The sequence below is a fragment of the Diprion similis genome, chromosome 6 (genome assembly GCF_021155765.1).
Source record: "Diprion similis isolate iyDipSimi1 chromosome 6, iyDipSimi1.1, whole genome shotgun sequence".
Taxonomy (NCBI): domain Eukaryota; kingdom Metazoa; phylum Arthropoda; class Insecta; order Hymenoptera; family Diprionidae; genus Diprion; species Diprion similis.
Window position 1 is genome coordinate 3,814,187 of NC_060110.1, and position 17,022 is coordinate 3,831,208.

At 34.0% G+C, this 17,022-nt stretch overlaps 2 protein-coding genes across 5 annotated transcripts; one reads left to right on the forward strand and one right to left on the reverse strand.

The window, feature by feature from the left end:
- Positions 1–800: 800 nt before the first annotated feature.
- On the reverse strand, positions 801–9,945 carry LOC124406591 (malonate--CoA ligase ACSF3, mitochondrial). 4 transcript variants are annotated; one of them, XM_046882033.1, is made up of 10 exons: positions 9,641–9,945; positions 9,474–9,518; positions 9,062–9,223; positions 7,379–7,616; positions 6,600–6,917; positions 5,077–5,434; positions 3,868–4,013; positions 2,270–2,506; positions 1,936–2,114; positions 801–1,831 (listed from the first exon to the last, which is right to left on the reverse strand). In XM_046882033.1, exons 3-10 carry the CDS (start codon positions 9,182–9,184, stop codon positions 1,637–1,639), a joined length of 1,794 nt encoding a protein of 597 aa, XP_046737989.1. In that variant the 5' UTR covers positions 9,185–9,223; positions 9,474–9,518; positions 9,641–9,945; the 3' UTR covers positions 801–1,636. The 4 variants fall into 4 exon arrangements, with proteins under 4 accessions (XP_046737989.1, XP_046737990.1, XP_046737992.1 ...); XM_046882034.1 differs by having other exon boundaries at positions 9,791–9,944; XM_046882036.1 differs by lacking the exon at positions 9,474–9,518 and having other exon boundaries at positions 9,791–9,945.
- A 441-nt stretch (positions 9,946–10,386) lies between these two features.
- LOC124406590 (origin recognition complex subunit 1) lies at positions 10,387–16,508 on the forward strand. The gene is made up of 9 exons (XM_046882031.1): positions 10,387–10,637; positions 10,788–10,912; positions 10,994–11,163; positions 11,449–12,184; positions 12,297–13,920; positions 14,960–15,239; positions 15,356–15,621; positions 15,752–16,035; positions 16,161–16,508. The coding sequence occupies exons 1-9, from the start codon at positions 10,531–10,533 to the stop codon at positions 16,322–16,324; spliced, it is 3,756 nt and encodes a 1,251-aa protein (XP_046737987.1). The 5' UTR covers positions 10,387–10,530; the 3' UTR covers positions 16,325–16,508.
- Positions 16,509–17,022: the final 514 nt, after the last annotated feature.

The window sequence follows — 17,022 nt, forward strand, 5'->3', positions numbered from 1 at the left end:
ATCACGCGGGAAGTATTCAAAACTTATATAGCACGGGGCAGAATTTTTCAGATACTTAATTTTTCGTTATTAAACCGGTGATAAAACATGAAAATATGTACAAATATTAATATTGAAATCCAACCATAGAATTTTCTTCTGGTAATACACGTACGCAGACTGAATTCTCGGTTTATTAGAATTTAGGTGAAATTATACTTCAACAGATGTTACGCGCACTGAAAAAAAGGATTGTTTTTGACAAAGAAAAAAATACTTTGCCGTTAGTAGCGAAACAGATATTTTTTTTACCGCATGTTTGAAAAGTTGGTACGCCTTTTTTGAACAGTGTAGTAAAACGACGCTGGCGCATGCGCTTTATTGAAATTCTCATCTTTACACACTACGACTTTCTTGGCGCATGCGCATTTTCTGGTTACTTAATTTTACGCACGGACGACACACCCCGCTAGTGACGGCATTGGGCTGGGTTATTTATTTTTAAGGGGTTTTTCTCAAGCAATTGATAAACACTTCTTCATTTCTATAAATTTATCCCGCAATAATAAGTTGTCACATACATATTATAGACTGACGTCATCATGTTCCGTGAACAAAACACAATTATCCACAAATTTCATAAGTTAAGTACGGAGAAAAATAATAGGAAGTAACAACATGAATTATGATAATTAGGATGAATTACAAGTCTAATTATGAAGCATATTTATTTTTATTACAAATCTTAGTTAAACTGAGTAATTTGTCGGCTTGGATGACAAATGAAAAATGTGAAAAATTTATACACCAAACTTTTTTTGAGTTAGATGTACAACTAACTCAACCATCTCATACTGGAGATTCATCTTGATGAGTATGCTGAATACTCCTGATTAGAAACAAAAATCCTCCTTTCTCTAGTCTTTTATCACATTTCGCTCCATCATACAAAACGCATGCTTGTTGAACAACTTTAATTTAATACTTGAAAGACTTATAATCATAGATGTGTTTACCATTAAGCGTATTAATGATCAATTCATCAAACGGCTAAAAACTTCATCGAAATTAGATGACTACGTTGCGCTACAAATGAAGTGGAAGGTAGTCAGCTTTTCAAGCCTGTTACAATTTCTTCATCATGAAAGCAGCTATCATGCTCATTGGTTAGGTACATCTGTGTTTTTCAAATAGATGCAGTTCGACTTTCTAAATTGATAAATAGGTTTGATTTATACTTTTTTATAATCACTATAATTATAAACAACAACGTGGCAGGTATAATAAACAGGCGATGATCGCAATGTGCCGCCATTCAAACAACTCATTGTCGATGTACCCGAACCAAGATTAACGATACTATAATGTTTTTTATCCATATTCCTAAGGCTTCTGAATGTTCTAAATGTTCTGAATAAATGCAACGCAAATAAAGTATATGGATAATTTAACATCGACGTGAATGAGCATTATTATTTTAGTATGGCTAGGCACATAAATACGCGTGTTGTGATCGATTCATCTAATTGTAATTGATGTTTTCCTACTCATAACCGATGAAAAATAAATTTATTCTGAATTGCCTGAGAGAAAATCAAATTCAACTTGGTGTTATACTTGCTAAATTACTGTAATCAGTGCAGAGACACGTTAAATTTTACATTTTATTTTCAGGGAATACAGTTTTCAAAAGATCAACCTTGTTCACTTTTCCCATAGCATTTTTCGGTATTGCGTCAACTACTTTCAGGACTGTGGGAACGGCATAATTGGGTAGCAATTTCTTGGCGAACTCCCGAAGTTCTGATAAAATTAATTCCTTTCCTGGGTGTAATACGACAATAGCAGCTACCTGAAACGTAAAAAATTGGAATATCAATAATTAATTTTAGCACGAAAGTGCATGGAATTTTGAATTTGTCGTAAAACTCAATTAATTTTCAGTCATCTACTCACTTTTTGGCCCCATGTGGTATCCGGCAAACCAATCACAGCACAATCCTGAATTTTCGGGTGACTAAGAATCTCAGTTTCTACATTCAGTGCACTGACCTTGTAACCCCCAGTTTTAATAATATCTACCGAACTTCGTCCAAGGATTTTAAACACTTCATTTTCGTATTGTACAATATCCCCTGAAATTAACCGCAAGTTTATAATGTCAATCATGTTATTTGTTTCTGTTTTTCTGAATTGTTAACGTCAGTAGTGTTTACGCAAAAACTCTTCTATTTTGACAAACAATTCTACTGAATCAAATTTTTCTTCCAAAGTATCGTCTGATATTTACCAGTTTTGAACCATCCGTCTCTTGTAAACGCCTCTTTTGTAGCTTCAGGCTTTTTCCAATATTCGCGAAAAATTCCACTACCTCTGACTTCAAGATGTCCATCTATTTCTTTATTCGAACCATTAATCTTTTCCAATCCTTTCGAAGAACCCTGTAGTAATACTTCTGTTTCCGGCCCAGCTGGGTCTGATTTTGTAATTCGAACCTCTATGCCAGGGAGTGGGGTGCCGACAGTCCCTAAGTATCCATGTGATCAGTATTAAAATGATATCAATAAAAATATGTTTCAGTGTTGTTAACAAAAATGTAACATGGAATCTCGGGTCTATCACCGAAAAGCAATGTTAAAAATCTATTCAGTTTTTCTTAAAGAGCATTTTCTCGTGAAAAGAAATGGTCAGGTATCAGATATTTTTTCATTCCCATTTGTACAGAAAAATCTAGTTACTGTAAAGCTATCGACGGGTCAATTAAAAAAAATATCTGAAAACTAATTGTTCTCACGTGAAATGGTCCCTTAACAATTGCACATTTTCCGTAAAGCTAAACGGGTAATTTTGATAATGCTAAATTAAGGGGTTGACCATAATAAAAGTCAAGTGTACACCTGAAAAAAATGTCACTTGAATAAAACTAAAGTCACTTGATAGTATTTCATTTTAACGGTGTATATTCGAGTGTATGGCTAAAAAAGTGGGTGAACTATTACCAATTATCCAACTCGATTGGGATTTGTTTTATTCAAAAGTATATAAAACGAACTTCACTTACATTTCTTTTGTACAAATCATTTAACAGTAAGCATTGATTACAATAATGTAAAATACATAATGACAATCACGTCAACTTTTTCAGTCAATGACATGTCTTGCAGTGTCAGTGATCTCCCGAAGGTGGCTCAACCAACTTACTTTAAAATTTCAAACATTATTCTTGGATAGTTTATCCTCCTTGCGACAATCCTCAAATTTGTCTGCTTTTTGAACGTCATGGCAACCATTTGGAGTTGAAATTTGATGCTTACTTAAGTAAGGACAAATACGAAAAGTAAAAGAACAAGTAGGACCGTGGCAAAGAGGATAAACTATCCAAGTATACTGTCTTCAAATTTAAGTAAATCGGTTGAGCCGTTTTTGAGATATCATCAGCACTTGAAAACATGTTATCAAGTAAAACGGTTAACTTTATTGTTATTAACAATGCTTCCGATTGATTCATTTTAATAAAGAGAACAGGGTAAAGAAGCTCGATCTAAATACTTGAAAATAAAACAAACCTCATTCGAATTAAATATTCGGTAGTCCAGATATAAATTTCCAAATTACACCCTGATTTTTAGCCGTCTACTCGTATATACTCTCTTAATTGAAGTGTTAAATTCATGAAGTTGCAGAATCAAACGTTCGTTTGACCCTTGGCTGGTTAACATGTCGTGCTAAATCAATATTACAACTCACTGCAATAAAAAGTACAGCCACACATTATTCCAGAAAGACTTTCATTGAAAAATCACGGTCATCAACTGATACTCTACAATACATTCTGAGATGCAAGGATCAGTATATTATTAATTTATGCTACGTTAAAAGATTTATCACCTGGTATACGTGGCCCATCCACTGGATTGGAGAGTGCCATACCAATTTCGCTCATTCCATATCTTTCCAATAGGCGGTGACCTGTGATCTCCTCCCATCGTTCAAATATAGGACGAGGAAGTGGTGCCGATCCACTAACCATCAATCTAGAAATGTTTAACATTTGTCAATAATGCATTTCTCTCTTGATCAAGAACTTTGACTTCGGCATAAAGTATTGATTTGATCAAATTGATGAGTATAAGTGTAGAATATAAGGATAGAAATCATTTTGTAAGCAAAATTAAAATTAAGTTATCTGGCAACTGGAGAATATAAAATTCCCTGAGGACGTGAGGTTTGCTAGAGCGGGAACATAATTCTTCCCTAAGTGAAAACTGTTGGAGGGTGAAAGGTGAATATTGAAAGTGGAAGGTGTAGAGTAGTTTGACGAGAGTTTGCATTGGGCAGAGTCAAGTAACCATTTTCTGTAATAATATTGATTCTACCGCTGTAGCTTAATAAAACAACACACAGTAAGCAATAACTTACTGATGAATCGTATTATTAGTACAACACTAGTGATGCATTACGGAATGGAGAGGGAGAGGGAGAGGGAGAGAAAATTCTGAATTCCCAAGAATCAGACAAAATTTCCTAACATTGCATTGAATTGTCCAAATTCAACTTCCCTGTTTCAAAATTTTCCCTGATAGCTATAGGCGTTCTATAGAATACGAATTTGTACAGATTGCTCAATTCGATTACAAATTTTAGCATGAAGTATTTGAAGTCTGAAGACATACACTATTTCAGCATTTAAACAGTAATTGAAACTCTCATTAAAAGGTAAACAGTTGCGTTACCATATCGTCCAGCAACTTGTGTAGCAAACCGTCTTGCTTGAGATACTAGACATTGCAACTAACAATAAGCCTCAGAATGTTAAGCTTCTGTACAAGGACTCTAATGGCATGAATTCCGTATATCAGACCTCTGTACATGCGTGTTTATTTTATTTTCGATATCCTGCATTCTTAACTGCATTTTGGGAAACTTTTAATGAGTGTCCTCTAGTCCTTTGAACGTGAATCAAACGAATCATTGTACTCATGATTATTACATCAACACAGTGCTATGAATCTCATGATAAACTGTGTTTTATTGTTAGATAATGTAACTACGAAAAGGTGAAGAATTTTTTGTACTACATGTAATTAGTGAGCTGACCTAATTTTGGTGCTGCATACTGTGTGAATGTATTCCTTCATCTTCTCATTTTTGTTAAACCGTTGCTCATATTCCTGTATGAGCTTTGCATAGATTGTAGGCACTGCCATAAAGACGTTGACTCTTTCTGTATTTTGTACGTTGACTGCCAGCAGTTGAGTCCAAACACTAGATGCATCAAACTTAGGAAGCATAACACATCGTGCTCCAACGTGTAGTGGACACAGAAGAACATTTACTATTCCATGTATATGATAAAGAGGCAGTGTATGTAAAATTATGTCCTTTTCCGTCCATTTCCATGCATCGACCAGTGAAGACACTTGTGACTGTATATTCTTATGGCTTAGAACCACACCTTTACCAATTAATGTTACAAGCAATTATTAGTATCTTCATCAATCTTCGTCAATATTTTTTTATACATCTGCAGTTAGCTTTTAATTAGTTCATACGTGTAACAACATCACTGCTAGTCCTGTATTGATATTGATTCACATCTGGATTCAAGGAGGTTGTTTCGTCAAAAATCCAAACTTTTTCTCAATTTTATTAAGAAATTGTTTTACAATGAGTATTCATGAAATTATCATATTCGTAAGACATGAAGATCTTTTTAAAAATAATAAAACGGAAAATACTGGAATTTCAAATAAAAAATAATATGCATGTTTCGTTTTAAATCGATTCAAACTTGTTGAGAATTTAGTGAATCCGTTCAATTTCAATCTGCAATGACTCATTTTATTCAGTAAACTATTTTCGATGAAGACATCGATGAACCAAATTTTTTTTCGCTAATCAAGTCAATATTGTCAATGCTACTAATAATGTAATGCTACCCGAAAAAAGTATTTCAGTGAGTTCATAAAAAATACTCTTCTGAATAACATAAACCATCGTACAGTGTTATCGAACAAATCTACTAGATTTTTTAATATTTTGAAGCGATTTGGAATGAAGCATCAATATCAGAGCTTCTGTTTGTAATTCCAATATTTTCCTATTTTTGAATTCAAAACTCATATTCTTAAAGACTCAATATAACATTATCTCGGAATAAAATTAATATCAAGTATCGATTCTTGGCCAACCAACATCCTTCAGTAATTCTAAAATCAGGAATTGAAAAGTCGTATTCAACATTTGTGCATACCTAAATTATATTACATCTAATGTAATTGATGTGTACTTTCACATCTGAATTTTTAAACAAGTATCCTGTGTTGAATTTAAGTCACATTCCACTTACTCGCCATTATATTCTGAACTTTTAGGGTACGATTATTCATTTTGACAATTTCGATATTATAACTATACACTCTGAATAATTACAAGAGGAAAATTGATCCGAGATTTATTAATATATAATGAATAAAACATCAATATGCCAATGATAATTTATCGCAAATTGCACATGTATACTTAAAATTTGTCATGAAATGTGTGAATTTTTTGCTAACAAAAAAAAACACACTTCTTGATTGCTACCGGCTGCAAGTATTTATGTAAATAAATATTACCTTTTGGTTTGCCCGTAGTGCCAGAGGTGTAGACAAACAAGGCATTGCTATTATTGTAGAAATCGCCATCCATACCAGCCTCGGGTAAATCTCCTATTTCATATTCAAACTGTCCCCTATTATTGGCTTTTTTCCCATCAAATTTCAAAGCCAACATTCGCAAAGTATCATCGAGAACAATTAATTGTCGTTTTGAACTTTTTGCTATAGGCTCAACAAGAGGCAAAAACTGTGGAGTTGTGATGAGCACCTTAGCATCCGAGTCGGTAATATAGTATTCGAGAATAGACGCTGGGTGAGAAGAACTAAGTGGAACAGCTAGAAAAAGTTGTTACACGTTAATCGGAAACTCACCTAAAACCACAATCGTAAACAATACTTATTACTTCTACCATAAAAATAGAATGTCAGATTGATATTGAAACTCAAACCACAAAATCAATCCCGCTCAAGTTACAGTATCAAGTATACAAGGTCTATGAAAGACTTTTATGTTAGATTTTGTACCTTCCAGGCATTCTGGAACCGAAATTTAAATATTTTCAGACAATATTGAACAATTTAGATGAGTTAAAAATTTTCATGACAATGACAAATACAAAACTTGAAGTTTTCTTAAAATATTAAAAAGGTACCTAAAATCATGCTTCTATAGATTGGCGTTTTAGAGAGACTAACGTATCATTTAAGGATATACAAGCGTATAGATCGAAACTCTTTGATCAAGCTTGGTGAATCGAAACGTCAGGTATATTATCTTATAACTTCTGAGAACTTACCAATTTGGCCACTCATCCAACATGCCCACTGTGTGATGACATAGTTCGCATCATTTGGCATCAGAAAAGCTACTCTTTCTTGTCGAGATGCAGACACAGCCTGCGTTATCTGGGTAGCGAACTGTCGTGAACTAAGGTACAAGCCTCGATAAGTATAATCACCATGTGCATCACGCAGAGCTGTTTTGTCTGCAAATCGCGATGCGTGTTTAAACACAGGAACGACATCGTTTCCTATCTGCAACAAAAATTCACCTTGAACACATGCTTTCTTTCGATCAATAATTAAATTGTCCAATTTTCTATTTGAAAGGGAATGAAAATGTCTTTTAGAATCGTCTACTCTCAAGTTTGATTTATCTGAAAATTCAACAAGATAAGAAATTTGTCTGGAAAAGATGGTGCTGCAAGTTAAATCTGCTTTTAGGTAATCCTACAGAAATGCTTTCTGAAGACAGGGTATTTCAATTTCAGCAATTGTCTGAAAAATTTAGAAACACTTCTCGGTACTGAAATTAAATTCGATAATTTAGAATCAGTATCTTCTTTTGATCTGTCTTATATTTTAACGTAAATCAGATTCTACTATCAGGTTGATGTATTGTTTGTATGATATTATATATCCACGTACAAGATATCCTGCAATACATTTGGGATTACTGGTTCGTGATGATCTCTTTGTTTTGTTTTTTTCAAGGGGCTTCTACTTCTACTAAAAAAAAAACAAACGGTCACATGGTCAATCCCGAGCCAAATTTTCCGGGCTAGAAGAGAAAAACGTTTCTGGTTGCCAATAACACACTTATTTATATCTTGGTGAATCAAATATAGTATGACAATCATGTGCCCGGTGTTTGTATAAACAGGAATAACATGACAATGAAATTCATTGCTGAGATGTTATATGCTAGCATCCAATTGAGTATAAAGAAAGAACCCAATGGACAAATACCAACTATCGGTATTTTTATTCAACCGATTATCCACAGATGTATCAATTACCTGTGGAAAACACGAATTTATAAATATTTAGATATTATTAAAATCTTTCATAGTACTGAACATATTTTTCATTTGCAATATATATAAAATATTTTACAAACATCGTCAAAATACCTTTACAAAAATTTGCTGATATAGTATTTGTCTAAAAATTTTTCAAACATCTACATGAAAATGTTGATCAATGGTATACAAATAAATACACCTTTATATATGTAAAGATAAGTAACATTTTGAATCTTTGGACAAAATATGTGAAAAAAATATTTTATATTGCATAGTCAAGGGCTAATTTCTTGTTATACAAACATTTATTAAACCTTTGACAAATCTATTCAAATATTACGAACACGTTGCGTCCTTATAGAATCAAGTTATTCAAACAATTGCAGGATATTAACAGGCTACCTGAATAACGTAGATATACAAATAACTCAATTTGTATCGCTGTGTGTTTTTTGCGAAGATAAAATAGTCACGTAGATACTAATAGAGTATTTTTGGAGGACTTATATGTGTCAAATTAAGTCTAAAATGCATTGGTTAATTAAACAATGTGTGATGATAAATCATAATATTAACCTAACGGCAGCGTGCTATTTTGAATTGAAAGCTGAAATGTAGTTTGATAATGATAAGAACATGCTTTAAGGAATGTAAGAGGCAGACTATTCATTTTACCTGGGTATTTTCATTTGATGAGTTTACAGCTGCAAATGTTTGTTGCAGGCGACGGATTACCACAGACGATCGCGTCCCAGGACTGGCAAAAAAAGGAAATCTACTTCCCAGGAGGGAACTCATTTTGTATGTCAGTGCGCAGATGAAGTCACTTCAAAAAAGCTGGAAGACATAAATTGAAGGGTCCACATGTTAGGAGTACTATTTTTGTACAGTATATATATATAAAAAAAAAGTTGAGAACGAAAACATAGAGAATCGAAGAAATGGGATAGACGTGACAGCTGTGCGAGAGGCATGTAATAGAAATTCATCGAAGCAAAATTTAGTTCGTATATATTCGATTACCCGAGAAAGTATAACTTTAGTTAAGTATGAAATAAAATACTTATTGAGAAATAAGAATACACACCAAAAATTTTGCCGCACCGCCCAACTGGCGCCGAATTACGTCATGCTTTGAAAGTTGTAAATATAAGGTATATTAAGCTATTCAGCACGAATAGATAAGGCGTAAAATCGTTTAATATTTTTTTCACACGTCAGTGACGAAATGCAACATCGAAATACGATAATTACCAAGCATTTTTCTGTTTTTTATCCTAGATATATGTTTGTCATATATCGTCAATTACGAGTCAACGATCCTCAACTCCAGACGTAGATTGTATTTTTATTTTGATAATTTTTCAGCCTCAAATTATATAGATCAGTATCGTATGTACATACGGATTTTCATGTGAATTAAATATAGACCGGCTTCACGAGTACCCGGAGAACACTTTTTTTAAGATCGATTCACGTACAAAATACAAAACATGATTTTCGGCTTCGACTTAACCTACGTTCGTCCACTGAACAAAGACTGCGCAACTATTTATGACCAGATTAACCACAGTAACGTGAACCGAGGAAAATAAAACTTGCAGATAGCCAATCCCAACAGCCAATGTAAAGAAAAAGATAGTCAATCTTTGCCTAGTTCCAACTGGATCGTCGATAATGAAGGAACCCGAATGCATGTGTCTGTTGTTGACTGAAACCATCCATCAACCTCGCACAAAATGCAAAATGCAACGTCGGAGAAATGTATAGCAGTCTCTATTATATAATATCTTCAGCCAACGCCCCTACATTAATTAATACATTTCAGATTATATTCTACTCAAGTCCGCCTGCGTATATGTAATTGAGAGTATACACCGTATACACCTTAGCCGTTGCCTTAGCGATCGACTGCGACCCTGAATTGCATAAATGCAGGCGCCTTATGCGCTGTTATGACAGAGTCATGAGAGATCCACTCTATCCCATCCTCTTTGCTCATCGGCTCTACCGATTGTTGTTTCCCGCGTAAATTGCGACGCTGTGCAGATGGTAGCGATGGTGGAAAGAAATGTTTTTAATAAATTAATGAAGTTGTTTCGTCAGGTCGTTTTTCAACTTTCATACCAACTTATTTCGTAGCAATGACACGGTCTAAAAATAACCTAGTTCAGGCTAAGCCGACATGGTTAGGTGTTGAAAAGAAATGTAGGAAAAGAAATCCATTTACGTTTACGTGCAAAACTTACGAGTAAGTAGTGTTAAAGTTTTCTTGAACTCAATTATTCCCTGAAAACTTTCTAAACCTGTCAATCATAACTTATCAATTTGATCAACTAAGTAATTATTCATTGAAAGACTGATTTTACGCTACTGTAACATATTTTCTAACTTATCACAGGGGGTTTGAATTTAACGGCACAAGAGCATGCGTTGGCGATTTCGTTTTGGTAAATGCTGACAGTGATGAACCTGATACTGTAGAAGGATGTGATGTAGCAAGAATAGAACATTTATTTGAACACTGTGAGTTTCTGGAATAATCGATAACTACAAAATCAGTAACGATCGGAATTAAATATCTCTTGTACCTTGATTGTTATCCAGCAACAAGAAAAAATGATAAGCATAGAGCAAATGTGCAGTGGTTTTCAAAGCCGAATAAACTACCTGAGAGCGTCGATAGGGATCACATAGATGAGATTTATGAAGTCGTTGAGGACCATCGAAAATTTAGCAACAATGTGAGCATTGAAACGATATATCAAAAGTGTCACGTAAGTTGGAAAATGGTTTATCATTGTGTTCATATGCATGATTTTCCCTATATCTTTTAAGAGAGATTCTTAATGTTGACCTGCTTCCTTAACGATCCATAGAAGGGCTTCTATGTGAAATAAAATTTAATCTTTATTATTTAAACACTATATGGAAACCGTCATTTGGCAACGACAAAAGAAGGCTTAGCTACAATCCTAATAAACAACGGTTTATTTCTTCTGATATTTATTAGAAATCAATTGAAATATTAACAACTGTAACTCGAATAACAAATGTTACAGGTAATCTATGCATATCAAGATGCAATACCTCAACAAGTACATGATGAGAATAGAAGCTATGGAATAGTATTTGTGTGCCGTTACAGACTATGTACAAGAAATTGCCAATTTTACATTGAGCCAGTGTTGAATGTTGATGACATATCGTCGAATCCTACTCAGAGTAAATCTTGTCTTAGAAATGATGATGTGGACAAAAATAGAATAAAATATATGCCAAATACAATTGTGACTGAAGAGTTAAATGGTTTATCAATCAAGGAAAATACATCACAGGAGGCCGAAAGCAGAAAAGAGAAACAACTTGTTACATCAAAGTCTAAATCTGTCGGGTCAAAAAATACTTTGCAAAACAGATCTACATTACAACAATTTTCTACCAAAAGTAACTCTGAAGCTTCTAGCGCTCTATCACCAACCAGAGATGCTTCCGGTGTGTATCAAAATTCGAATATTAAGAATTCTCCAAAAGCAACTCCCAGAAAAAATCTTCTCAGAAGTAGCAGGAGGAGTGAAGCACCGTTGACCAGTACTTGTGTCACCATCTTGAGATCCAGGCGGGATACACATCGAACTCCTTCGGAGAATGATATCAACGACGAAGTAATAGAAAGTACTCCAATCAAAAGCAAGTTGAATGGTACAGTGCGAAAACGTCGAGCTTCTAGTGGTAGTAACAGCGGAGAAAGCTTAGAACCAAGGAGTCGAAGCAGCTCACCCGAAATTGTGTCAGTTGGTAAGGTTTATTTAAATTGTTGATAAACGACTTTTTTATACTAGAGAATCTTATTATACTCTGGTGTGATTTGCTGTATGAATTTCTCATTTTTTTTATTTTCATTCAACAGGCCCTCCAGCAACTTACAAGCTTTGTCAGCTAAGTGGACAAAATTTCATAATAAAGACACCAATCGATATTCAAAGAAAGGAGACAAAAAAATTAAATGACTTGGATATATCAAGCATGCTGTTGTCTGATGATTCTGATAATGAACCAATTATTGACAGAATTATAAGAACCGGGTCAAAAATTGTAGCAAGATCAAAATCAGATGACACTGACTTTGAACTATTGCATACTCCAATAAAAAATGTTGAATCATTGGACAACATAAATGAGAATACTCAAGTAGAGACTCCAAAAAGTGCACGTCGTAATTTGTCACGGTGTTTGGAGAATGAAAATAGTTGTGACGCACGCAAAGACTTACTCTTGAAAAAAATGGCAGAAAAACGTGAAGATGCTTCATTACGAATAAAGCTGTGTAGATCGTCTGAATGGAGTAACTATAAAATAGATTCTGATTCAGATGGCAGCGTTAACAATAAAACGAGAAAACGAAATGTTCCATCTACTCCAAAAAGTATATTAAAAGTTAATTCTAAAAGACCAAACACACCAAGTGTTCATTTTGATAATCATCCTGAGATAAACGAATATTCACCAATCTCTAATCTAACTGAGAAACTGATTAGAGTAGAAATAAAATTAGACCGTGTCGACAGCGAACATGTTCGAAAATCGTCCAGAGATAGAAAATTAAATTCGAAATATTCAGATGGCTGGAATGCTGCTTCCCCGCCAAGCAAAAAAACAGATTCCAAAAAAGTCATTCATGCATCTACAAGATCGAATGAAACTCTCACGAAACGCAGTCGTAGAACTAGTAATTCCAGTGAAAATAACGACGACCCCGATTTTTCTAGAGTGTCTCTGAGACCTAGAACGAGAAGCTTAAAATATTCCGATCATTATGCCGACGATAGTCCGTCACCATCAAAAAAAAAAACTCCCAGCAAACGTATTCGTGAAAATGTTAATTATAACGAAGAGGCCAACAATGATTATACAAATTTAAATGAAAAGGAGATGAGCTGTACAATGGACAAAATGGAGTGGAATGATTGTGAAGTTGTTGAATCTAATGAGGAAAATGATCCCAACGGAACTCCAAGAATGGCTACAAGCTCAAAATATCCTATCATCAAAGGCAGCAATAAAAGCAGAAATGTTCCTAACGACCATGGAATTTTAACCGATAAAGAGAAAGCACTAAATGTAGTATCAAAAGAAAACAATAACAAAACTAGTATTGCCACAAACAAAAATGAAGATCTCAAATTGATGCAAACACCCAGGAGATCTAGAAGAACTCTGAGTACTCATGATGATGTATCGACTCCTGATCGAAGAAGCGGGAAATTAGATCATAAAGAAATTGAACCAAAAACGCCAAGGCGGAGCGTTACTGCACCAAAACTTCAAACGCCTTCGAAATCTGTGAAAACTGGTTTACTGACCCCATCCATGCGACAACGTAACATAAGCATTTCCCAGCCCTCGACGCCTCTGCAGGAAGCCAGAGCCCGTTTACATGTCAGTGCTATTCCTAAGTCTCTGCCGTGCAGGGAAGAAGAGTTTAATAATATTTATACATTTTTAGAAGGAAAACTGACAGACAACAGCGGAGGGTATGTCCTTTTGCTGCATTTTTTTTCTATTATTTAATTGAATCAAGTTATCTCAGTAATAGGATATCCTCATAAATATGAGAGGTTTTCATAGGAACTTGATAAACCATGAGAGTCATAATACGAAAATGTGATCAAAAATGTGCTTAGTAGCACACTTTCAAATCTCACCTTAACTAATATACAGTATTTTTTCCTGTAACGTGTTTGCACTCTCATTTGATTAATGCATTATACATGATTTTCATAGCATTTTTCATTTCCGTAAAATATTGAAACTAATTTTTTCGTTTTATTGTTTAACTGTGTAATATTTTACGAAAAACATAATGTTCTTTTAAAGGAGCAGAACAACCCTGGTAGGAATCTTGCTCTGAATAACTGTAACTTCATACATATTTTCACAGTTTTTTGTAGAAGCATTGTTCTAATCATCTTAGAAAAAGATGCTTATATTTCTTCAAAAATTTTCAGCCATACCGAGAGTCACAAAATGTCTTTCAATGGGTGTAAGAATTTAAACTACGGATATTTCCGAAAATTTTTCTGATTCCAACAATTTTATGAATTTTCTGGATGAACATAAAACTTTTGAAGAGAATCAAAGATGTTATTGAATATAGAAACGTCTCAGATTTACCGTAAAAGTTTGTACATGCATGACAAAGAAGTTATCACAAATATATGGAAAGAATGTGCAGAGAATTTAATAAACTTACAAAATGCAAGTACGAAGTTCTAAGAGAGAATCAGATAAATGTTATGATTGACTTTTAGAGCACTGTAGCAAACATTTTCAGAAATTATCAGAAGAAATCACTGAAACTTCTTGTAACAGTTCTAACTTCTTTAGAACTATACTAAACTTTTCTAAAAATTTTCTGCGTAGCTTTTCAGAGCATTTTTCAGAACATTTTTCAGTACTCCTGTCCTTCATTTTGACTGGTATACTTAATACTGATTGTTGTGAATCTAATTTTTTTTGTCGGAAAAATCCAATTCCAATAGCAATGTTTTTGAAACTCTTTTTTCGTTATAGTTGCCTCTACATAAGTGGAGTACCTGGTGCAGGCAAAACAGCAACTGTAAATGAAGTAATACGGTGTTTGAGAAAATCAGTGTCCAAAAATAAACTTGATCATTTCGAATTCATTGCAATTAACGGGATGAAGTTAACTGAGCCAAGGCAAGCGTATGTCGAGATATTGAAGCAATTAACAGGGAAGAAAGCTACATGGGAACAAGCTCATGAGCTACTTGATAAGAGATTCACAAGGGCTGCGCCCAGGAGGCTTATGACTTTACTGCTCATCGATGAGGTATGAAGAACGCTTAAAAATGAATGTTTTTACAGTCTCTTGAAATATGCAACATTACATAATTAATCAAGCATAACAATAGATTTGAACACTTTACACTGTTTGTCCGAATTTAGCTTGATATTTTGTGCAACAAACGGCAAGATGTAGTCTACAACTTGTTAGATTGGCCTGCTAAATCGACTGCTCAGCTTGTAGTAATTACAATTGCCAATACCATGGATTTGCCTGAAAGAGTTTTAATGGGGCGTGTCACATCTCGATTGGGTCTTACCCGATTGACATTTCAACCCTATACTCACAAACAGCTACAAGAAATAGTTGTTGCTAGATTAAATGATTCAAATGCTTTCAAAAGTGAAGCCATACAATTAGTCGCTCGGTAAGTTAAAATTACTCTTGCAACTTCCTTAAAACCAACAATCAGTTCTAAACACTCTCTATATATATATTGAGAGTTACATTAATTGATGAAATTATCATCAGCTAAGTATAATCTTGCTTCTGTGCAGGAAAGTAGCTGCTGTATCTGGTGATGCAAGAAGGGCACTGGATATTTGTCGGCGCGCAACTGAGTTAGCAGAAGTAAATAGATCTGATATTGTGTCAATTCAAGACGTTAATGAAGCCCTAACGGAAATGATTGCCAGTCCAAAAGTTCAAGCTATAAGGCATTGCTCAGAAATGGAACAAATGTTCTTACAGTCTGTTTGTGCAGAAGTTGGACGTACGGGTGTCGAAGAAGTCGTTTTTAAGAACATTTATAGTCAGCTGATATCACTCTGTTCTCTAGAAGGTAGTTTACTTCATTGAAAATAAGAGTAATACTTTATTCACATCCATTGTATTGTGGAAATCAATTATTAGTGCATCGTTCTACAAAGTTAATTGTATACATAATGCTTTTTTTTTTTATAACAGGTCTAAAGGTGCCTACCGTGACTGAAGCTATTATAATTTGCGCGAAACTCGGTGCTTCCAGATTATTAATATGCGAACATTCGAGAGCGGATATACATCAAAGGGTCCTCTTAAATATCTCGTCGGATGATGTTCATTTTGCGATGCGCATAACTGATGTTTAGCTAAAAAAAATGCCACATATTATCATTGCCCAATAGTATTTTATGTTGATTCGTTGATATTTAAGATAATTTGTGTGTGTCATATTTTAGTAAAATACGAAATTGTGAAAATGATTATTTTTCTTTTACTCTTGTGACTAGCCAAACTTTTACATACATACATAGTATAAATCTCGTCAATATAGTAAAAACATTAGTTTCGATGTGTAAATGTACTTGTATTTTCGTATGATAATATACATATGTTTATTTTTGTAGTTTCGATTGCATTGATTACATGGAAGCATTCATAGATACCTTATTATTAAGGAAACGTTCCCTTGTACTTCACACGCGTATTTCAAACGAATGATAAAAAAGTTTTGTAATTGGAACTACCAAAAATATTGAACTTTAATGTTTTTGGTCTGATTCTAATTATTTAAAGGGCATTTCATTCGTTGCCGAGATTCTCACAAATTACCTGAGACAGGTTCAAAAAATCTTACATAGTAGCCGAGTTATAATGGGTAAATGTGATTGTTAAAATTATCCTTGTCTGATTTTAATAGTAAACAGAATAAGCCCAAACACACCAGAGTTAAGGGTGTACTAGCTATACATTCTCAACCAATCTTTGAACAATTTATTGATAACCTTTGGGCATTATTATTATTCAAATTCAATTTTCTTATCGTCTTTAATGTGGTTAATTTTTT

Coding starts and splice junctions, on each gene's coding strand:
- LOC124406591 (XM_046882036.1), bottom strand. CDS start 9,184: ATGAGTTCCCTCCTGGGAAGTAGATTTCCTTTTTTTGCCAGTCCTGGG. Junction 7,617..9,061: donor CATCAAATGAAAATACCCAG/GTAAAATGAATA, acceptor TTTTTGTTGCAG/ATAGGAAACGATGTCGTTCC. Junction 5,435..6,599: donor CACTACGGGCAAACCAAAAG/GTAATATTTATT, acceptor TAATTGGTAAAG/GTGTGGTTCTAAGCCATAAG.
- LOC124406590 (XM_046882031.1), top strand. CDS start 10,531: ATGACACGGTCTAAAAATAACCTAGTTCAGGCTAAGCCGACATGGTTA. Junction 10,638..10,787: donor TTTACGTGCAAAACTTACGA/GTAAGTAGTGTT, acceptor AACTTATCACAG/GGGGTTTGAATTTAACGGCA. Junction 15,622..15,751: donor GCCATACAATTAGTCGCTCG/GTAAGTTAAAAT, acceptor GCTTCTGTGCAG/GAAAGTAGCTGCTGTATCTG.